This window comes from Xyrauchen texanus, chromosome 9, assembly GCF_025860055.1.
Source record: "Xyrauchen texanus isolate HMW12.3.18 chromosome 9, RBS_HiC_50CHRs, whole genome shotgun sequence".
Lineage (NCBI taxonomy): Eukaryota > Metazoa > Chordata > Actinopteri > Cypriniformes > Catostomidae > Xyrauchen > Xyrauchen texanus.
The window spans coordinates 6481984-6500786 of record NC_068284.1 but is presented as its reverse complement, the minus strand read 5'-3'; the positions used below and the strand labels follow the sequence as shown (position 1 = coordinate 6500786).

The 18803-nt window shown below is 37.9% G+C and overlaps 1 protein-coding gene across 4 annotated transcripts in view; it reads right to left on the bottom strand.

Moving 5' to 3' along the window:
* LOC127649494 (gastrula zinc finger protein XlCGF8.2DB-like) overlaps positions 1-18803 on the bottom strand; it is a 163622-nt gene that overhangs the window by 110994 nt on the left and 33825 nt on the right. For 2 of the 4 annotated variants that reach the window (XM_052134609.1, XM_052134610.1), the window contains one exon: positions 70-3243. The exons of the other annotated variants lie outside the window; for them this stretch is intronic. In XM_052134609.1, coding sequence (XP_051990569.1) covers positions 1898-3243 — 1346 coding nt within the window. In that variant the 3' untranslated portion in view covers positions 70-1897. Of the gene's footprint in view, positions 1-69; positions 3244-18803 lie in introns of those variants that run through there. 4 annotated transcript variants of the gene reach the window in all.

Sequence of the window (18803 nt, the reverse complement as noted above, 5' to 3'; positions counted from 1 at the left end):
CTTTCTAAAGCCATGCTCTCAATATGCCGTTTCATAAATAATGACATGACACACATTATCCTACTCTCCCTAACAAGATTTATATCCTTTTTATTTCTGGTAATTTCATAAAGTACAATCAGCAAAATATACAAATCAACACAAATGTGAACTAAACCTTATAAGAAAATAAATGTATGTTTCCTATTCAAGCATAAACTACTACATGATCAGTCCTGAGTGACTTTTGCAAACAAATGACAAAAAAACAAAGTGCTTTTAAGATGGCATCACACAAGCCGACTACATACAACTCGATTTTGGCCTAGGTTGTCACACTTACTGACTGTTTTGCGGAGATCTCGTTCTCTTTAGTCAGAGGTAAGACACACTTTGCTGATTCAAAATGGTGGAGAGGTGATGGACACAGACTCTCTGATTCCCTGCCACGTGGAGCTAACCGAAAAAAAAAAAACAGGAGTAACTTTTGAACATAAATAATTGTAAAAGAGTGATTTAGGATGTGATTCATGGAATAACTTAACCTTATGAATGTGTGTGATTGTGTATTTATCCCCACAGGACTTACAGTAAAAAGCATAGGCTATGCCATACTAGGGATGTGCACTTTAACCGTTGTTATATTCATGTAACTGCAAGGGTTCACGGATGGTTATCATGTTAATTGTAGGGAGTTGGGAATAAAAAGACATTTAATGCAATGGATATACATCAAACAATACTCAAAATAGCAGGGCATAAAATCCAGTGAGAAGGGGCTTAAATACCACAATACACAGATCTTCATATAATAAAATCAATCACATTAAACAAAAATAATAAACTGTCACTGCCTGTATCATAATATTCATAACTTGCCCTATATTTGAAAAACTGACCCTAACCCAAACTGAAACCCAACATTTTGTCAGGTCCAGTTGGGTTGAAGTCCTTTTTGCATGTGTAGAATAACTGAATAATGACTATCCGTGCACATCTCAAATCCATACGCAGAGAGAACGTCAAAAAAAAAAAGAATCACTATGGATTACAATTGGCATTTGTTATTATATTGGGCTGTGAGTGTGATAACTGATAACAATGTTCAGACTAGCATGACGTCCGTTCTTCAGTAAAATGAAGAAGCTCATTGGTAACTTGACGAGACCACAAGAGCCTGGCCAAGCGACTGAAAGATTTTTTCTAACAAGTTTGATGTGCTTTCCCAGTTCATGAAGCTATAAACTCAGCAGTGAGTCCTATCAATTAAAGGATTAACAAAATCCCATTGCCTGACGCTAATGTGAGCTCCGTCTCACTTCTACTGGTTAGCGACTCTGTAAATTAATCTTACAAATGCAAGAGGAAACAAATTGGCTTGTGTGATGCCATCTTAATTCAACTAAGATCACTCAGTCCACGCTGGTAAAGCATCCAAACAGCTATAATTTCTATGCATGCAAATACAGCCCCAATCAGCTTGATTGGGGAAAGATTAAAATCTGAAACTGTAGGTCAAGATTATGATTATATCATATTTCAAACCAGAAATCTGGCAACAATGGTATTCTTCATTGTGCTTCTTTAGCTCAAATCTTGCTAATAAACACTTTTCCAGCTAATGCACATTATCAAGTAAATATACACAATGCCATGTCAGAAAGGTTATTGGCTTTAACTGTATTCCATTTCTATCAGTTGCCATATTTAGCTTTATAGTATCTCCAATTCTATGTATAGACATGACACATGTCATTCGTATAATATCTCTGACAATATAGGCATAGTTGTAAGACCAAATTAATATTTTATACTTATTTCATCCATCTTATAAGAGTTGTTGGCTTCCTACACCATAATACTAACATCTGAAGTTTGAGAAACTTCACATGATAAAGATTCTCAAGCTAAAGTTTGCTCACTTAGACAACTTTGGGCAATTCTTCTTTAAATGTCTCTGTAGAGTTCTCGATGTGCTGAAACTCTTCTCACATTGAGTGCAGTCATATGTCTTCTCTCCAGTATGCACTTTCTCATGTGTTATCAGGAGTCTTGGATGAGCAAAACTATTTTCACAATGTGAACACTTGTAAGGTTTTTCTCCTGTATGAATTCTTTGGTGACGTTTCAAGGTGCAGGTTTGAGCAAAGGCTTTTCCGCACTCGGAGCACACATGAGCTTTCACACCAGTATGTATTAACTGGTGTTTTTTTAAATTGGCCAGCATTGAAAAGCTCTTGCCACACTGAGGGCACATGTAAGGCTTCTCATTTGAATGAATTTTCAAGTGTGTTTTTAAGTGTGAAGAACAGACAAATTTCTGACCACACTGATCACAGTTAAATGGTCTTTCTCCAGAGTGATAGCGCTGATGAATTATGAGATATCTTGACCAAACAAAGCTCTTGCCACACTGAGAACAGTGGTGTAATTTATCTTCTGAATGAGATCTCAAATGGGCTCTAAGGCTTGTTTTATGAGCAAAAGTCTTCCCACACTGTGGGCATGTGAAAAGCTTTTCTCCGGTGTGAATTCTTATGTGATTTTTGAGGCTTGTTTTCTGTTTGAAACTCTTTCCACATTGACGGCATGGAAAAGGCCTCTCTCCAGTGTGAGTTCTCATGTGACCCTTAAGGACACTTTTATCTATGAAACTCCGTCCACACTGAAAGCATATGTATGGGGTCTCTCCAGTGTGAATTCTGATGTGCTTCTTAAGATTTCTATTGTGTTTGAAACTCTTGCCACATTGGAGGCATGTAAAAGGCTTCTCTCCAGAGTGAATTTTTATGTGAAAATTAAGGTTTCCTTTATGTCTGAAACTCTTTCCACACTGAAGGCATGTGAAAGGCTTTTCTCCAGTATGAGTTCTTGTGTGGATTTTAAGGCTTCCTTTATTTTTGAAACTTTTTCCACACTGAAGGCATGCGTGTGGGGTCTCTCCAGTGTGAATTTTCATGTGCTCCTTAAGACTTGAGTTTTGTGTAAAACTCTTTCCACACTGATGGCATGGAAAAGGCTTCTCTCCAGTATGAGTTCTTATGTGGCTGTCAAGGTTTCCTTTATGTTTGAAACTCTTTCCACACTGATGGCAGGTGAAAGAATTTTCTGTTTTTGTTCTTCGAGTTCTTTTTTGAGCAAATTTATTTTCAGTTTGTGAACAGCTAAAAGATTCTTCACCATTAAAGAAATGATCAGGTTCCTGATCCTGATGTTTCTCCTCTTCATTCAATTCTTGACTTTCCTCTTTCACTTCCATCAGCTCTAAAATGAAAATCAATCAAGAGTCAAAAATCAATACAAGTAGCATAAATGTGTAAAGAAAGGAGATAAAAGTGAAACTACTCAAAAGAAAGCAACATAGATCAATCATTTATTTGTTGGTGAACTTTTTACACTCAAAGGTTAGTGTTGTCACGATACACACATTTCAGTAGTCGGTACCGATACCAGCAAAATTGCACAATTCTCAATACCACTGAAAAAATATGTACTACGCTATTGAACTGTCATGAATCCTCCCTTTGTTGTTCCTCCCGCTCACCACCAGAGGGCTCCATCACCTGGAGATTGACTTTAATCTCTGGACTCCATTTCCCATAATCCCCGTACCTGTCACTGATTAACTGTTCACCTGTTTCCAATCTACTCAGCTATTTAGACTCACACCCAATCTCTCCCATTGTCTTGTTTTGCCCAAGCTGACATTTCTGCACGTTTTCTGTGTATTATCCTGGACTGTTTACCTTGTTTTTGATCCGTTGTTGCCTGCCTACTATTACGGCCTTGTTTACATCGATATTATCTGTGATTGTCTGCCGCCTGCCCCGAACTCTTGCCTGTTTATTGAATAGCCCTCTGGACAGCATTTGATATTATTACTGCTGGTGATCTGCCTCTGTCTGTCTGTCTGTCTAACTACATTTATTGTTATTAAAAGCTGCACATGGATCTGACCTCCAATGACTCATCATTACATGAACAGCCTATTAAAATGATTCATTTCAATGCAAGTAATATATTAAAACAATAGCATGTTTCCTTAGAGTGTTTCTCAATTAAGTGAACATTGCTTCAATGTTTTCACTTACATTGTCATTTAGCAGAGGCTTTTATCCAAAGCGACTTACAAATGAAGAATATAGCGAACATTTTGTCATTGAAAAGTCAACAATATCTGCAGTATCGCATCGCACTTGAATGTTGAGACGGTTTCAGCAGATTGTGTGGAGATTGGAAGCTTATTCCACCACAGATGAATATATAATTATTTTCAATGAATAAACGTAGTATTTCGTTCGTATTTTTGAAAATGGATATTCTTCGTTTTCATTAACTTTATTTATCTGTTATAGCACCACAAAATATGACCGGTAACAATGTACACTAAAGTTGTGTTAGTTAAACTAACAATGAACAACACTTATAGCACTTGATAATCTTGGTTGATGTTCTAACATATATTAGCATATTTCTTTAAAGGTTTTTACTATCTCTTAATTAGGGCTGTCGATTTAACGCTTTAATTCAGTGTGATTAATGTTATTAAAAATAATGTGTTAAAAAAACGTACGCAGTTAATCACATGCCCCCGGACCGTAATAAGGAAGATTCCTGAGAAATGCAAGCTTGTAGTACCACCTGTTTACTCCAGAGGGCAGTAAGTGAAACTTCAGCTGTGTGGTAATGTGCAGTTTATATAGTGAAGAAAACAACCTTCAGCAGCAACAACACAAACATGCGTTAATTTCTTGCGTTCAAAACACTTGATGGAGTGCAAATTCGAACTAAGAAATCTCAAGATGTGTTCTAAGTATTAAACTATATTTAACTTGACACAGTGACCTAAACTTTTTATGTTTATGAGGCAACACACCCGAGACGTCTGACTCCAGTGTAAATTGACGGGTCCTTAAACAAGCCCTCATAATAACTCTAGAACTGATTGACAAATTCACTTGTGAAATGGTTTGATGTGACAATGATTGACTTATGATCAATAATATAGTAGTAAACAATACATTGTATTCTAAAGCTGCTTTTTGTATTGTCTTATCAATGATGAACTCTTCTGCCACAAGAATGTAATGCATTTTAATTATCTGAATATTTGTTATTTATATATATATATATATATATATATATATATATATATATATATATATATAATTTTTAATATTTAAAGATAACAATGTAGAATTATTTCATCATTATATATTGAATTATTGTTATATGAGGGGCTTTCTCTGCAAATATTTGTATATGCGATTAATTAATCGAGACACCATGTAATTAAATCGATTAAAAATGTTAATCGATTGACAGCCCTACTGTTAACATTATTTAACTTAATTTTTTAATCTCCAAGGCCTCAAGTGTCATAGAGTGTACAGTGAATGGCCTTGCGTGTATGAGGACCAATGAAAAGTGGGAGGAATTATGGACAGTTTGAGGCATTCAGCCATTCACTTGACATTCCAGTCAATGAAGAGGAACGTGAACACACACACACACACACACACACACACACACACACACACACACACACACACACACACACACACACACAGCTGCATTGGATTCCTGTTGTCACAAGGTCCCTTGGACAAAGAGAATACCAAACAAATACCAACAGCTCTACTTTCCTATTTTGGACACACTATGGCGTGAGTGTTGATCCTGGTTTTCCACCCAGTCCATGGAAATAGCAAAGAGTATGGAGGTAGTGCTAAAACATACATTACATAGACACAGAAATGTACAATATTGACAACAACTAAATGAATTCTAAGTTTTAACGGCTATAGAAACAAATGTTTACATGTACTGTTTGTACTGATTAATACTGAATTAATAGAATTAATCAGTCACTTACATTTAGTTTATAATCAATGAGATTAGTTCAAGCCCATCACATTTATCACAGTTGACATTATAATATTTTAATGGTTTCATTCAGTTCTGTGATTTTTGCAGTTTACAGGATTATATCACTTTAACCAAGACCACACTTTATTAAAACACAAATGTTAAAATGAATAAAAACTCAATGAACTCAATGAATAAAAAAGCATTTCATTTTATTTGCCATGACACAAAATTAGTTTTCAGAATATGCCAAAAAAAAATCCATAATAAGCACCATAAAACAACAATAAAATGAATCCATAAAGTTGTTAGATATAATCCAAATCTTCAGATTGCTTTCAGTGAAGGACAGGCCCAAATTCAAGCTTTTTATTCAGCAATCTCGGTCTCCATCCGCCGTAGTGCCATCGCGCTGCTGTAGCAGTCAACCAGTGTTGTTTGGGTTTGTTTTCAAAATGTCAAAATTGCCACCCCAAGAAGCATTACGACCAGCGGTTTTACGGCAGGGGTGTCGCATGTGTAACGGTCCTCTTTGGATCAGTCTCACTATATTGTGTATGTGGAGCAGCATCTGCACATGGGGAAACCAAGCTGAATCAGGATAGGCATGTCGACATCACGGACAGAGACATAAACAGCCCACAGCAGTTATCAGAAGTTCTGCTCTGTTTATTAAACTTGTTCAACTGTGATCGTATAGTGGAATGGTTATTTTTAACAAAAGTACAGTAATATATGTTTTACAATACTTTGTCTACTTCACAGTAAAATGTAAAATAAAATAAATTAAATCCTCAGCTTCTAAGGCATTTCTGCTGTAGAAAACAGAAGCTATATGAAACAGTACAGTGTTGAAGACATTGGAATATAGCTGCTATAGTAACATTTATACATTTGTCATATAACAAAAGTCAACATCAAATTCAATTATCAGTTACCTGCACATGGGGAAACCAAGCTGAATCAGGATAGGCATGTCGACATCACGGACAGAGACATAAACAGCCCTACACAACGCACATTAAGTCAGATGGAGGAATAGCATTAAAAGCCATAAAACTAATGACTCACTCGACGCCAAACAAACGGCATTCATCTCTAATTTACATCACAACAAAAATACAGTCAAATAAAATATTGTGTGAAGGGCTTTAGAGCATTTTGGCTAATATTGTCTCTGCAGTGTTTAACATGCGACTTACCACAGCAGTTATCAGAAGTTCTGCTGTGGATTACCCAGAAATCGTTATTTTTAGCGCCACAGTGCAATGTGAAAATGACGCCAGCAGAGCGCGCTGTCCCCATTTATGCAGCAATTTAAAAGAACCCATATACAACCCGTTACACATGCTAATTGGTTCTCAAGTGTTTCGTGACCGTTTGTGGGGTGTTATCTCAGGTGGACATTTGAATTGTGTGATTGAGTACTTGTGGCTTTTCTCACAAAGGCTCTTTGCATCCCCAGTGAGTTGTACCCTCTGAATCCAGATATCTTTGTACTCTCCTTACACAGTGATCTACCATAGACAGTGCATACGGTTTCTCATCAAGCACTGGGTGAAGTCAGGTTTACTTTTGTTCATACACGCTACAGAGCAAGTTCCCTCAGGAAACTGCAGTGCAATATTTAACAGATATAGCAGACATATGACAAGCTGATCTATATCTGCATGACAGACTACAACAGCCATAACAGTAAATTACAAACTATAATTTGGACTCAGTAATACAGCATTTGCATGTCAGTAGATACAGATTCTTTGACTCCCCCAAGCATGAATCTAGTGAAACTAAGGAGTTTTGGGGTGGAACAGGTAAGTTTGAAACTTATGTGGTGCTTTTAAAAGGAATTAACCTTTCTGATCTGAAAATATGAATACATGCACATATATACACATCAGGGTATGAAATTAGGAGCCGCCACCCACCAAATGTGGGGATTTCATGAGTAGTGGCGCCTACATTTGCTCATCTACCCACCACTGTGTCGGACAACCTATAAAAACAAAACCTATAAAAAGAAATGCCGTTAGACGCAAAGACGTGTGTTTGAAAAAGCACAATTGATTATATTGTGAAAAACGGACAAAAGAAAAGCCATCGATGCATGTGTTTGATTCGTCGTGTGTTTAGAGGTTGTATTTGCGCTTTGGCATGACGAGTTATCACTTTTTTCTTATCAGTCATTTAATAACAATTTACAAGAATAGTTTCATCTATGAGAATGCTGCATATGATCATCATCTCATGATGCAACGATATTGGGACTACAGGTCGATTGTCATATGCGTCATAATTCTGACCACCTCAGAAATGGTTCTTGAACAAAATGTTTCTCTTCTTTGCCGGTCTATTCTTGAGCCTTCATTTGAATAATTTAGCTCAACTAAATATTATTTTCTCCATCACGATGCATTATTGTTGTTCTCTTTAACAATATTGCACTTGCTGGAAAGAATTTGTTGAATAATGCAATAAAGTTCAAGTGTCTAACAAAGTGAACACTGATCACCATAAACGAAATAAAGTGACATTAGCAACACTAAATAGAGAGAAATCTCTATTAGAAATAAATTTGGTACACAGGGTTTGTTAACCGCAGGTGTCATCACTTATGATCAATCATCACTCAGAGTGTGAACATACTTTATTTAAAACTACACTACGTAAAATTGCATACATACGCCATTCGCCCACCCATGCATGTTGACGTCATATCCATACACAGAGAAAATAAGATCCAGCTGTGGGAGTATCGAAAGCTGAAAATTTGTTGTCACAACGAACGAGAAAACTTGACCATGGATCATTCAAATCGGCAAACCTCTGGGGAATCACCAGTTGTGAAAGCAAAGAAACCCCGAACAGAGTCTACAAGCAAGAAGTGAAGACAGAGTCCGTAATAAAACCTGAATCAACACCGGCTTGGCTTTTCAGAGGTGACGACAACTCCGAGATCTGAAAGGATTTAAAAGCAACCCAGAGATTGCTTTTGTCTTACTCAACAGGTAAGATATGTTATTGATATGGCTTATTTATAGTTGTGTAATCAGAGACACACGCACGTCTGTGTATGTGTTTGTAGTGAAATACAATAATTATACTGTAATCAGTGCAGTACTTTTCACTTGTTTGCACACGTGTGTATTTTTCTTTATAACTGCAATAATTTATATAAATAAATCCTGTAGTCCTAGATTTGCCAAGGACATGTGAGTCTTGAAATTATGTTGACCACTGGTTGGTTACTATGACAATCTATAAATTAGTTACTACTGTGGTCTATTTGACCAGAATATACTGCAGTTATAAAAACTTTACAACGTTTGACCTTATCAGACTAGCAATCATTGTGTCTAATGTTAACGAACGTTGCCTAACTTTTGATTTCAAAACAAATGTTTCCAATAAGTCAAAACAACAGCATAAGATGTGGCACTTACCTGCTCAGATGACATGTTTTCAGATATCCGTCTATTCCTTTCTTTCGTTATTTTATTTGGCAAAATAATGTCCTTCCGCAAGACGCATGCGGTTTTATTTTTTAACCGCTAGAGCGCCAAAAGTTACATAGTGTATTTTTATCATCCCTTTGGGGCAATTCAACACTCAAAACAACACAGAGTAGATTCAACACTGTTCAGTGTTAGTTTTTAATCATGGAGACACCAAGGAGTGTCAATTTAACACTGGGGATTTTGCTGTGTGTGTGTGTACATGCTTATACTACCTTGTGGGGCCCAGTCAGTGGTCCTACAAGGGAAATGGCTTATTAAACATACTAAACTATGTTTTTTTTTTAAATGTAAAAAGGTTTCTGTGAGGGTTAGGTTTAGGGGTAGGGTATAGAAATTATCATTAGTTCTGTATAAAATCCATAAAATGCATAGAAGTCTATAGAGAGTCCCCAAAATGATAAATACAAGTTTGTGTGTGTGTGTGACAAAAATCAAAGTGGCGGTTAAAATTGCACTCAACTCATTGGGCAACAATTTGAATTACATACCCTGCTATACATGCACATGAACTTGACGGAACTACATCAGTGTGTCTGATATCAACATGCAGTGACACAAATGAGAGGCACGCTCACCTGAATCTCAGATAATACATGTATGCCACTAAAATAACTGAGAATTCTACTAGAAATATTGTGCTTATGCTTATATTAAATTCAAGTATAATAGTCGGGAGAACTGGTGTGCCGATATTTTGAGTCTTCTTATTGTTCTTATAGGTTTTTTGCACCTTACTATCATGCGCGGGAGAAAAAGCGAGAGAGAGAGAGAGAAGCCACATAGCTGGTTAAAATGAAAAAGTATGCACTAGGTTTAAATTTTGCTCTCGTTTCTTTTATCAGTCAAAATTATGGAGAGCATTTGGAATCATCACCTCAATGTTGTATAGTGATTCCTATTGAGCCACGTTGAAGGCAGCTGTCATTCCGCTGGGTTTTCACATGAGGCCTCCCCAGTACTGGGTCATCTCAAGAGTGCAACTCCATGTGGCTACGCAGTCGCTTCTCCTTGTGATGTACTAATGTGTAGCTGTGCTCGCAATTTGGAGAATTGCCTCACTCTATCAGAAGGATGTGGTCAAACAACGCTAAAAAGCTCTAATTAAACTTCTGACAACAGAAGTTCTAAACAGACATGCACTGTTTCTATCAAAAAGATGATTGGCTTTTAACTAAATTCCAGTCCTACAAGTCATCATAGTTAGTGTGTCAGTTTTTCCCAATTCCTATGTATAGGAATGACTCATCTCATCATTATGTCTCTGACAAAATAAACTTTCTTCCAAGATCCTCAAGATAAAGTTTGCTCACAGTGACAACTTTGGGCAATTCTTCTTTAAATGTCTCTGTAGAGTACTTGATGAGCTGAAAATCCTCCCACATTGAGTGCAGTCATATGTCTTCTCTCCAGTATGCACTTTCTCATGTGTTATCAGGAGTCTTGGATAAGAAAAACTCTTTTCACAGTGTGAACACTTGTAAGGTTTTTCTCCTGTATGAACTCTTTGGTGCTGTTTCAAGGTGCTAATTCGGACAAAGGCTTTACCACACTCTGAGCACACATGAGCTTTCACACCGGTATGTATTAACTGGTGTTGTTTTAAATTGGCTAGCTCTGAAAAACTCCTTTCACAATGAGAACACGTGTAAGGCTTCTCATTACCATGACATTTTAAATGTCTTTTTAAGTCTGAAGAACAGACACATTTTTTACCACAATGATCACAGTTAAATGGCCTTTCTCCAGTGGGACATTGATGTAATTTCTCTCTTGAATGGCATTTCATATGGGCTTTCAGGGTTGTTTTATTTGTGAAACTCTTCGCACACTGAAGACATGTGAAAGGCTTCTCTCCGGTGTGAATTCTTATGTGAATTATAAGACTTTTTTTATGTATGAAACTCTTTCCACACTGAAGACATGTGAAATACTTTTCATCAGTGTGGATTCTTATGTGAGTTTTAAGGCTTCTTTCATGTTTGAAACTCTTTACACACTGAGGGCATGTGAAAGGCCTCTCTCTAGTGTGAATTCTCATGTGATCCTTAAGAGCATTTGTGTATGTGAAACTCGTTCCACACTGAAGGCATGTGAAAGGCTTCTCACCGGTGTGAATTCTTATGTGAGTTTTAAGGCTTCTTTTATGTTTGAAACTCTTTCCACACTGGGGGCATGTGAAAGGCCTCTCTCTAGTGTGAATTCTCATGTGATCCTTAAGGGCATTTTTGTGTGAGAAACTCCTTCCACACTGAAGGCATGGAAAAGGCTTCTCTCCAGTATGTGTTCTTATGTGGATATTAAGGCTTCCCTTTAGTGAGAAACTCTTTCCACACTGAAGGCATATGTATGGTGTCTCTCCAGTGTGAATCCTCATATGATCATGAAGACTTGTTTTGTGTGTGAAACTCTTTCCACACTGAAAGCATGTGAATGGCTTTTCTCCAGTATGAGTTCTTATGTGGACATTAAGGCCTCCTTTGTGAGCGAAACTCTTTCCACACTGATGGCAGGTGAAAGAATTTGTGTTTTTTGTTCTTTGAGTTCTTTTATGTGAGAATTTATTTGAGCCACTAAACGATTCTTCACAGATTAAGAAATCGTCAGGTTTCTGATACTGATGTTTCTCCTCCAATTCATTCAGTTCTTGACTTTCCTCTTTCACTTCCATCAGCTCTAAAATGAAAATATTAAAGTCAAAAATTAATAAAGTATTGGATTTATGTATAATCTGTCAAAGCATTTCTAACAGTTTTTTTTTTTTTTTTAAGTAGAAACACCATGACGTCATATCTACCTTTTCACTCACAACAGCATGAAAGCGCTTGTATGAATTAAAAGGAATCATAAAGTGTTTCACAACTGTTTATAAGCTCCTTGTATCGCATCATTTATATGGCTAAATGGGGGGTGATATGGAGTCCGAATGGGCACTGTTTAAGGCTACCATTTCAGAAGTGGCTGGTTGGAGATGTGGCTTGAAGGTTCATGGCAGCAACCTAAGAACCCATTGGTGGACATCAGCGGTAAAGGAATCCATAAGGCTGAAGGAGGAAGCCTTTTGCGACTGGTTAGCCAATGGGACTCCTGATTCAGCTGATTGGTACCGGCAGGCCAGGTGGACTGAGGCTTTGGTAGTTGCGGAAGTTTGGGGAGGTCATGGAGAAGGACTTTTATTCGGTCTCAAATATGTTCTGGCAAACTGTCAGATGGCTAAGGCAGGGGAGGAACTGCATTGTCCAGGCTGTTGTTAGTTGGGTTGGAGAATTGCTAACCTCACCTGGCGATATAGTCTGGTGGTTGAAGGAGAACTTTGAGGATCTTCTGAACCAGACTGACCTGTTGTCTGTTGTGGAGGCAGGGACGGATGACTCTGGGGTGTCTTGGCCCATTTCTCTGGCTTAAGTCACTGAGGTAGTCAAAATGTTCTGAAGTGACAAGGCGCAAGGAGTGGATAAGTTTCGACCAGAGATGCTAAAGGCCCTTGATGTTGTAGGGCTGTCATGGCTGACACGCTTTTTCAGCATTGCGTGGAAGTTGTGGACAGTGCCTGGGGTTTGGCAAATGGGTGTGGTGGTTCCCATTTTTTAAAAAGGGTGACTGGAGGGTGTGTTCCAATTATAGATGAATCACACTTTTCAGACTACCTGGGAAAGCCAATGCCAGGGTGCTGAAAAGAAGAATCCTACCAATTATCAAACCTCAGGTAGAGGAGGATCAATGCAGATTCTGTCATGTTCGTGGAACGGTGGATCGTTCTTTACACTGGCAAGGATCCTAGAGGGGGGCGGGGTAGTTTGCTTATCCAGTCTACACATGTTTTGTGGACTTGGAGAAGGTTTATGACTGCGTCCCTTGCTGTGTGTTGTGGGTGGGTGTGTGGGGGGGGGGTGAGTATGGGGTACCGGAGCAGTTAATGTGTGCATCTGGTCCCTGTACAACCAGTCAAAGAGCTATATCCACATTATTGGCAGTAAGTCAAGTTTGTTCCCAGTGGGTGTTGGACCCCTCCAAGGCTGTCCTGTTTGTGATATTCATGGACAGGATTTCAAGGTGCAGCCGAGAGTGTCCAGTTTGGGGGCCTCAGGGTTGCATCTCTGCTATTTGCGGATGATGTTGTCCTGATGGCATTGTCAGGCTGCGACCTCCAGCGTGCACTGGGATGGTTTGTGGTTGGGATGAGAATCAGCAAATATGAGGCCATGGTTCTCTGGTTGAAAAGGGTGGATTGTACCCTCCAGGTAGGGAGTGAACTGATAGGTGGATCAGTGCAGCGGTGGCAGTAATGCATTCATTGTACCAGACCGTAGTGTTGAAGAGGGAGCACTCTGAAGGATGCATCTCATGCATTTATTTAATTAAATTGTATAATTTTTAAGTTTGATAATCAGATTAGGTCATATCACGTTTCCTGTCTTTTTGCCCCCAAATTTAAGAACTCTTTACATAAATATTAAGACATTTGTTGTATCATTCAAGATATTTAAGGCTTTTTATTACCTTCAATTTTGGAAAAATGAATTTAAGACATTAAGACATTTTAAGGATCTGCAGGAATCCTGTTTAAAAAAAAACACTCAAGAGTATGAGTTCATGAAGATCTGATGGTCTTTTATCATGAATGTCTTGGACAGGTTTAAAAATATGCACTACCATATCCATATGTATCTGACTTTGAGGAATAATTGGGGACTTGCTTGCCAACAGAAACACAATCTTTAAAATTTGTTTGAGTTTATAATTCCACATTATGTTTGATTGAAATATGGATAGATGGTTGAAGCCTTTCAAATGAAGCACATTTTTCAGCTTTTTATTTAACTAACAAATAGCAGCACACATCTTACCATTAAAATAATTCTGAGTGTATTTGCTCCAGTCTCTCACATACAACAAACTATTTAAGAATATCATAAATTAAATACATAAACTACACTAAATCTGCCTTCTTAGTTTAATAATTTGGTGCAGTGCAAGTCATGGTTTAAAATTAAGTAATATTTACATTATAATTCATGCTGTTAGCCAGAGGGGAACTGGCCCTCACAGTGAGCCTGGTTTCTCCCAAGGAAAAATGGAGAAAAATAATCTCCATTAACCAACATCTTATGGAGTTCTGTGTTCCACATTTGCCTTCGGCTTGCTCACTGGGGGTCTAAATACAATTATTATTTAATTACTTATTTTTAAACACAATTAACAATCGTATTTTATCAAACTACACAATGATGATTCATAGACATTATAGACATTACAGTTTTATCTTCTGAAAATGCCTAATCATCTGTAAAGCTGCTTTGAAATGATGTGTGTTGTGAAAGGCGCTATACAAATAAAAATTACTTGACTTCTGCCCAAGACAGCTGGGATAGGCTCCAGTACTACCCGCAATCCTACATAGGACAAGCGGCTTTAGAAGATGGTTAGATGGATACTAAAACTGCAACAAAATCTGCTGCAGGGTAGCGAGTAAACAAAGAGGCACGGACGTTAGGAGATTTGTGTGCGTTTTAAATTTAAATTCATAAACCCTGGGTCACGTAAACAGGCACATGTTGTATAAAAAACACCTCAACAAAAACCTGACCCACACTATGTTATTACAACCACCAACCTCAGAGAAGAAAGCATTCAACATAAAACAAATTGTAAGTATCTTTGATTAAAAGAATAGTTCACCGAAAATTAAAATGACACCCTGTGTTGTTCTAAATCAGTATGATCTTTTTTTTTTTTTTTCGAACAGCACAAAAGATGCCAGTCAAAATGTCTGATCATTTCCATACAATGAAAGTAAAAGAGACAGAAGTTGCACAGCTCCAAAAACACAATTTGTGCATTATTACAATCATCTAAACAGAAATACAAGTCCTTGATCGCTTAAAAATGAGCTCCCCTCTACAAATCTTTTTACTTGTTTCCAAAAATTCTAATTTACCTGCGATTGATCATGTGACAGGGATTGGACGACCTATCAAAGACAAGAAATAATCCACCTTAATCCTACACTCGGAGATGCTTTGCGCAAAATATGGGAGGTACTTCTGCTAAGAAGTAAACACAGTTGCATTGTACATTCATTAATTTTTTCATTACGGTGTTGATTATTCATTCATACATCAAGATGTGTGAACACCGCTTGATGGAGCTTACTAAGGACAATATACCCGTTCCATCTTTAATAGAGGTTTGGGGGGACGATTTAAAGAAGTGGCCTCAGGATGTATGCAGAGCCACAAACTGTACGTTATCCCTGAGCTCTGTTAGGACATCGTAACATTGTCTAGCCAAAACGACTAGAGCAAAACATAAAACAATACTCACTAAGACCTTGTTTATAGCTGGTATTGGTTTTGTTCATTGATTCAAAATAAAATGACTCACTTTTTGACTCACATCTCAACATCTCTGTTTATTGACTAATCGCACATTACATGGTCTTGTACGTCTGTTACTCAAACGTACATCTGTTTTGTAACACAGTGCCATCTACTGGATTCTTGAAGAAAAACAGGTATTGTAATTAATGCACATCATTTCGGGTGATCCCACCAGTGAGCACTTGTGACAAAGCATAACTACAGCAGTGGTGAATACCTACAGATCTGTGGTCTGAGGAGGGACAAAAAACAAACTGGCTTCAGGGTGTTGGGCACCCAAAGCTCATTGATACGCGAGGGCAACGAAGGCTATCCCATCTGGTCCGAACCAAAAGAAGGTCTACTGTGGCGCAAGTCACAGACAATTTGAATGATGGTTAGAATAGGAAGGTGTCACAACACACAGTCCATCACACCCTGCTGCGTAAGGGGTTGTGTAGCCGCAGACTGGTCAGAGTGCCCATGATGGGCATTTTAGTCATTTTGTCTACTCGAAAACTTGGACTAGTACTCGTCAAGTACTCGAGGGGCAATGACATGTACATAACTTTATATATAATAACATGTCTGACAAACGTCTTTCGCTGCTGCATTGCATCTTGTTGTTCCAATGTATCATCTATTCATTATTATAGGCTGTTATAAAATAATCTGTAACAAAATATAATGCATCATATTTTGTCATTATGTGAAGATTCGTTGCCCAACTCATTGAAAGAATGTGCACAATGCAAGTTTGTTTGTTCTTCCTTCAGGTTACCTTAGTAATCTTAGGAAGCGTGCACCAGTTTTTTTTTGTGACTGTCTGAACCATCTATTTTCAAATCGCGGTTGACTTAACAGGAGACTCCATAACCATTGCTTTTTTTGTAATTACATTTTTTTTATTGATTCCTACAATAAATGAATAACAAAACGTATATACATGGAATCAACATTTAAACCCCACAACAACTCCTCCCCCTCCCAATCCCCAACCCTGCCCCCCAACAAACATCCCTGTGGTCCCATATGAGTATATACACATACAAATCAAACAACCACAGACAAAAAAAAATAAAAAAAAATAATATATATTAGTCACACACATTTATACCTCCACATCTCTCTCCACCCCCCCCCCTCGCCAAGAGCCCTCCAAAAACTCCAAATATTTACCACATTTCCCAACAAACAAATCCAAGTTACCCCTTCTTCCAGATGACACCTCTTCAAAAGCCACCACCTTCCCAGTCTCCATGCACCAATCCCAAAATGGGGGTGCCCCAGCTGACTTCCAACCCCTTAAAATAATCTGCACAAAACTCTGAACCCTTCACCAAAACTACTGGATCTCAACACACCACCAAAAAACATGCATAAGGCACACCCTTGCACCCTTGAGGGTGGTGCCCCGGCGATATTAATCCTTATTAATATTCTATTGATTTTGATAATTGACAATTATCTTTGATGATTGTTGAACTTGAAGGATCAATAAGCTTGTGTTGATTCTAATCAATGTTCCATTCATTTTAATAATTAGTGATTATCTTTGATAATTAATATTCTATTGAATTTGATAATTGATGGTTGTCTTTGATGATTGTTGATTTAAAGGATTAAAAAGCTAACATTGATTATAATCAGTGTTCTATTGATTTTAATAATTGATAATGAATAACCAAACCCACTCCTGAACATAGCGCACTACAATCATCTGTGTAATGCAAAAGCTTATGTGCCATACCTTCCATCACCAACCCTGGAAAATCATCGTCCTTCCTTATCGTGGCTGCTAATGTTTCCAGGGAAAGACAGAACAATAATGGGGAAAGAGGGCAACCCTGTCGGTTTCCCCCATCCAGAGTAAAATAATCTGAAATTAATCAATTTGTTTGTACCGCTGCTAACAGGTGTATATAAAGTAACCTAATCCATCAAATAAAAGTATTCCTGAACCCGTATATTTCCAAAATCTTAAAAAGATAATCCCATTCTTCCATATCAAACGCCTTCTCGGCATCAAGTGAGATGGCAGTGACCGGTGTCTGATCATTCTCCACTGACCACATGATAAAATGCCTAATGTTGTCAGAAGAGCTGCGGCCCTGGATAAACCCCACATGATCTATATGTATAAGAGTTGTCATAACTTTACATATCAATTAGCCAGAAACTTGACAAAATCTAGCTGGATAAGGAAAATTGGACGGTAATTTATACACTCGCTTGTATCTTTGTCCTTTTTAAGGATCAGACTGATCCAAGCTTGTGTCATGGTTGGCAAAAGCTTTCCATTCTTTAATGATTCCATATAAATTCAAGCAAAAGTGGAGCCAGTTCCATAACATAAGATCTAAAAATGTCAGCAGCAAAGCCATCTGGCCCCGGAGCTTTGCCTGTAGGCAAGGCCTTAATTACCTCACCAGGCTCCTCCAAGGTTATTTCAGAATAAAGATAATTTTTTGGCTCAGCCGTCAAGTTTAGGTAGTTCTAATGGTTCCACAAAGTTTCTAATATCCTCATCAGTTGACAAAGATTTGGAACTATAGAGATCATAATAGAATTCTTTAAAAACATTATGAATATCAATATCAATGAAGTAAATGTTTTACCACCAGCAAATTTCACTGCGGGAATGGTAGAAAAAGACCCTCTCTGTTTTGTATATCTAGCCAGAAGCTTTCCTGCCTTTTCCCCCTACTCAAAGTATGACTGTCATGCCCTGAATAGCCCAAACTCCACCTTCCATGACAAAATAGTATTATATCTGTATTTCAATCAGGTAACTTCTCTGAGGCCATCAGACGACTTTCGGCGTTTCAGCTCTGCCTCTGCACTTTTAATATTCCCTTCCAACTCCACAAGTTCTCCTGCTTTGGATTTTTTGATGAATGAGGCATACTGTATGATCCAACCTCTAAGAACCTCCGTAAGTGCCTCCCAATCCATGCCCACAGAGGATACTGAGGACCAGTTGGTCTCCATAGAAACAATGATTTCAGCCTTTAACATTTGTTGGAATTCAGGATTTTGCAAAAGGGTTATAATCGTCCCTACCAGATGGGTTAAAATGTCT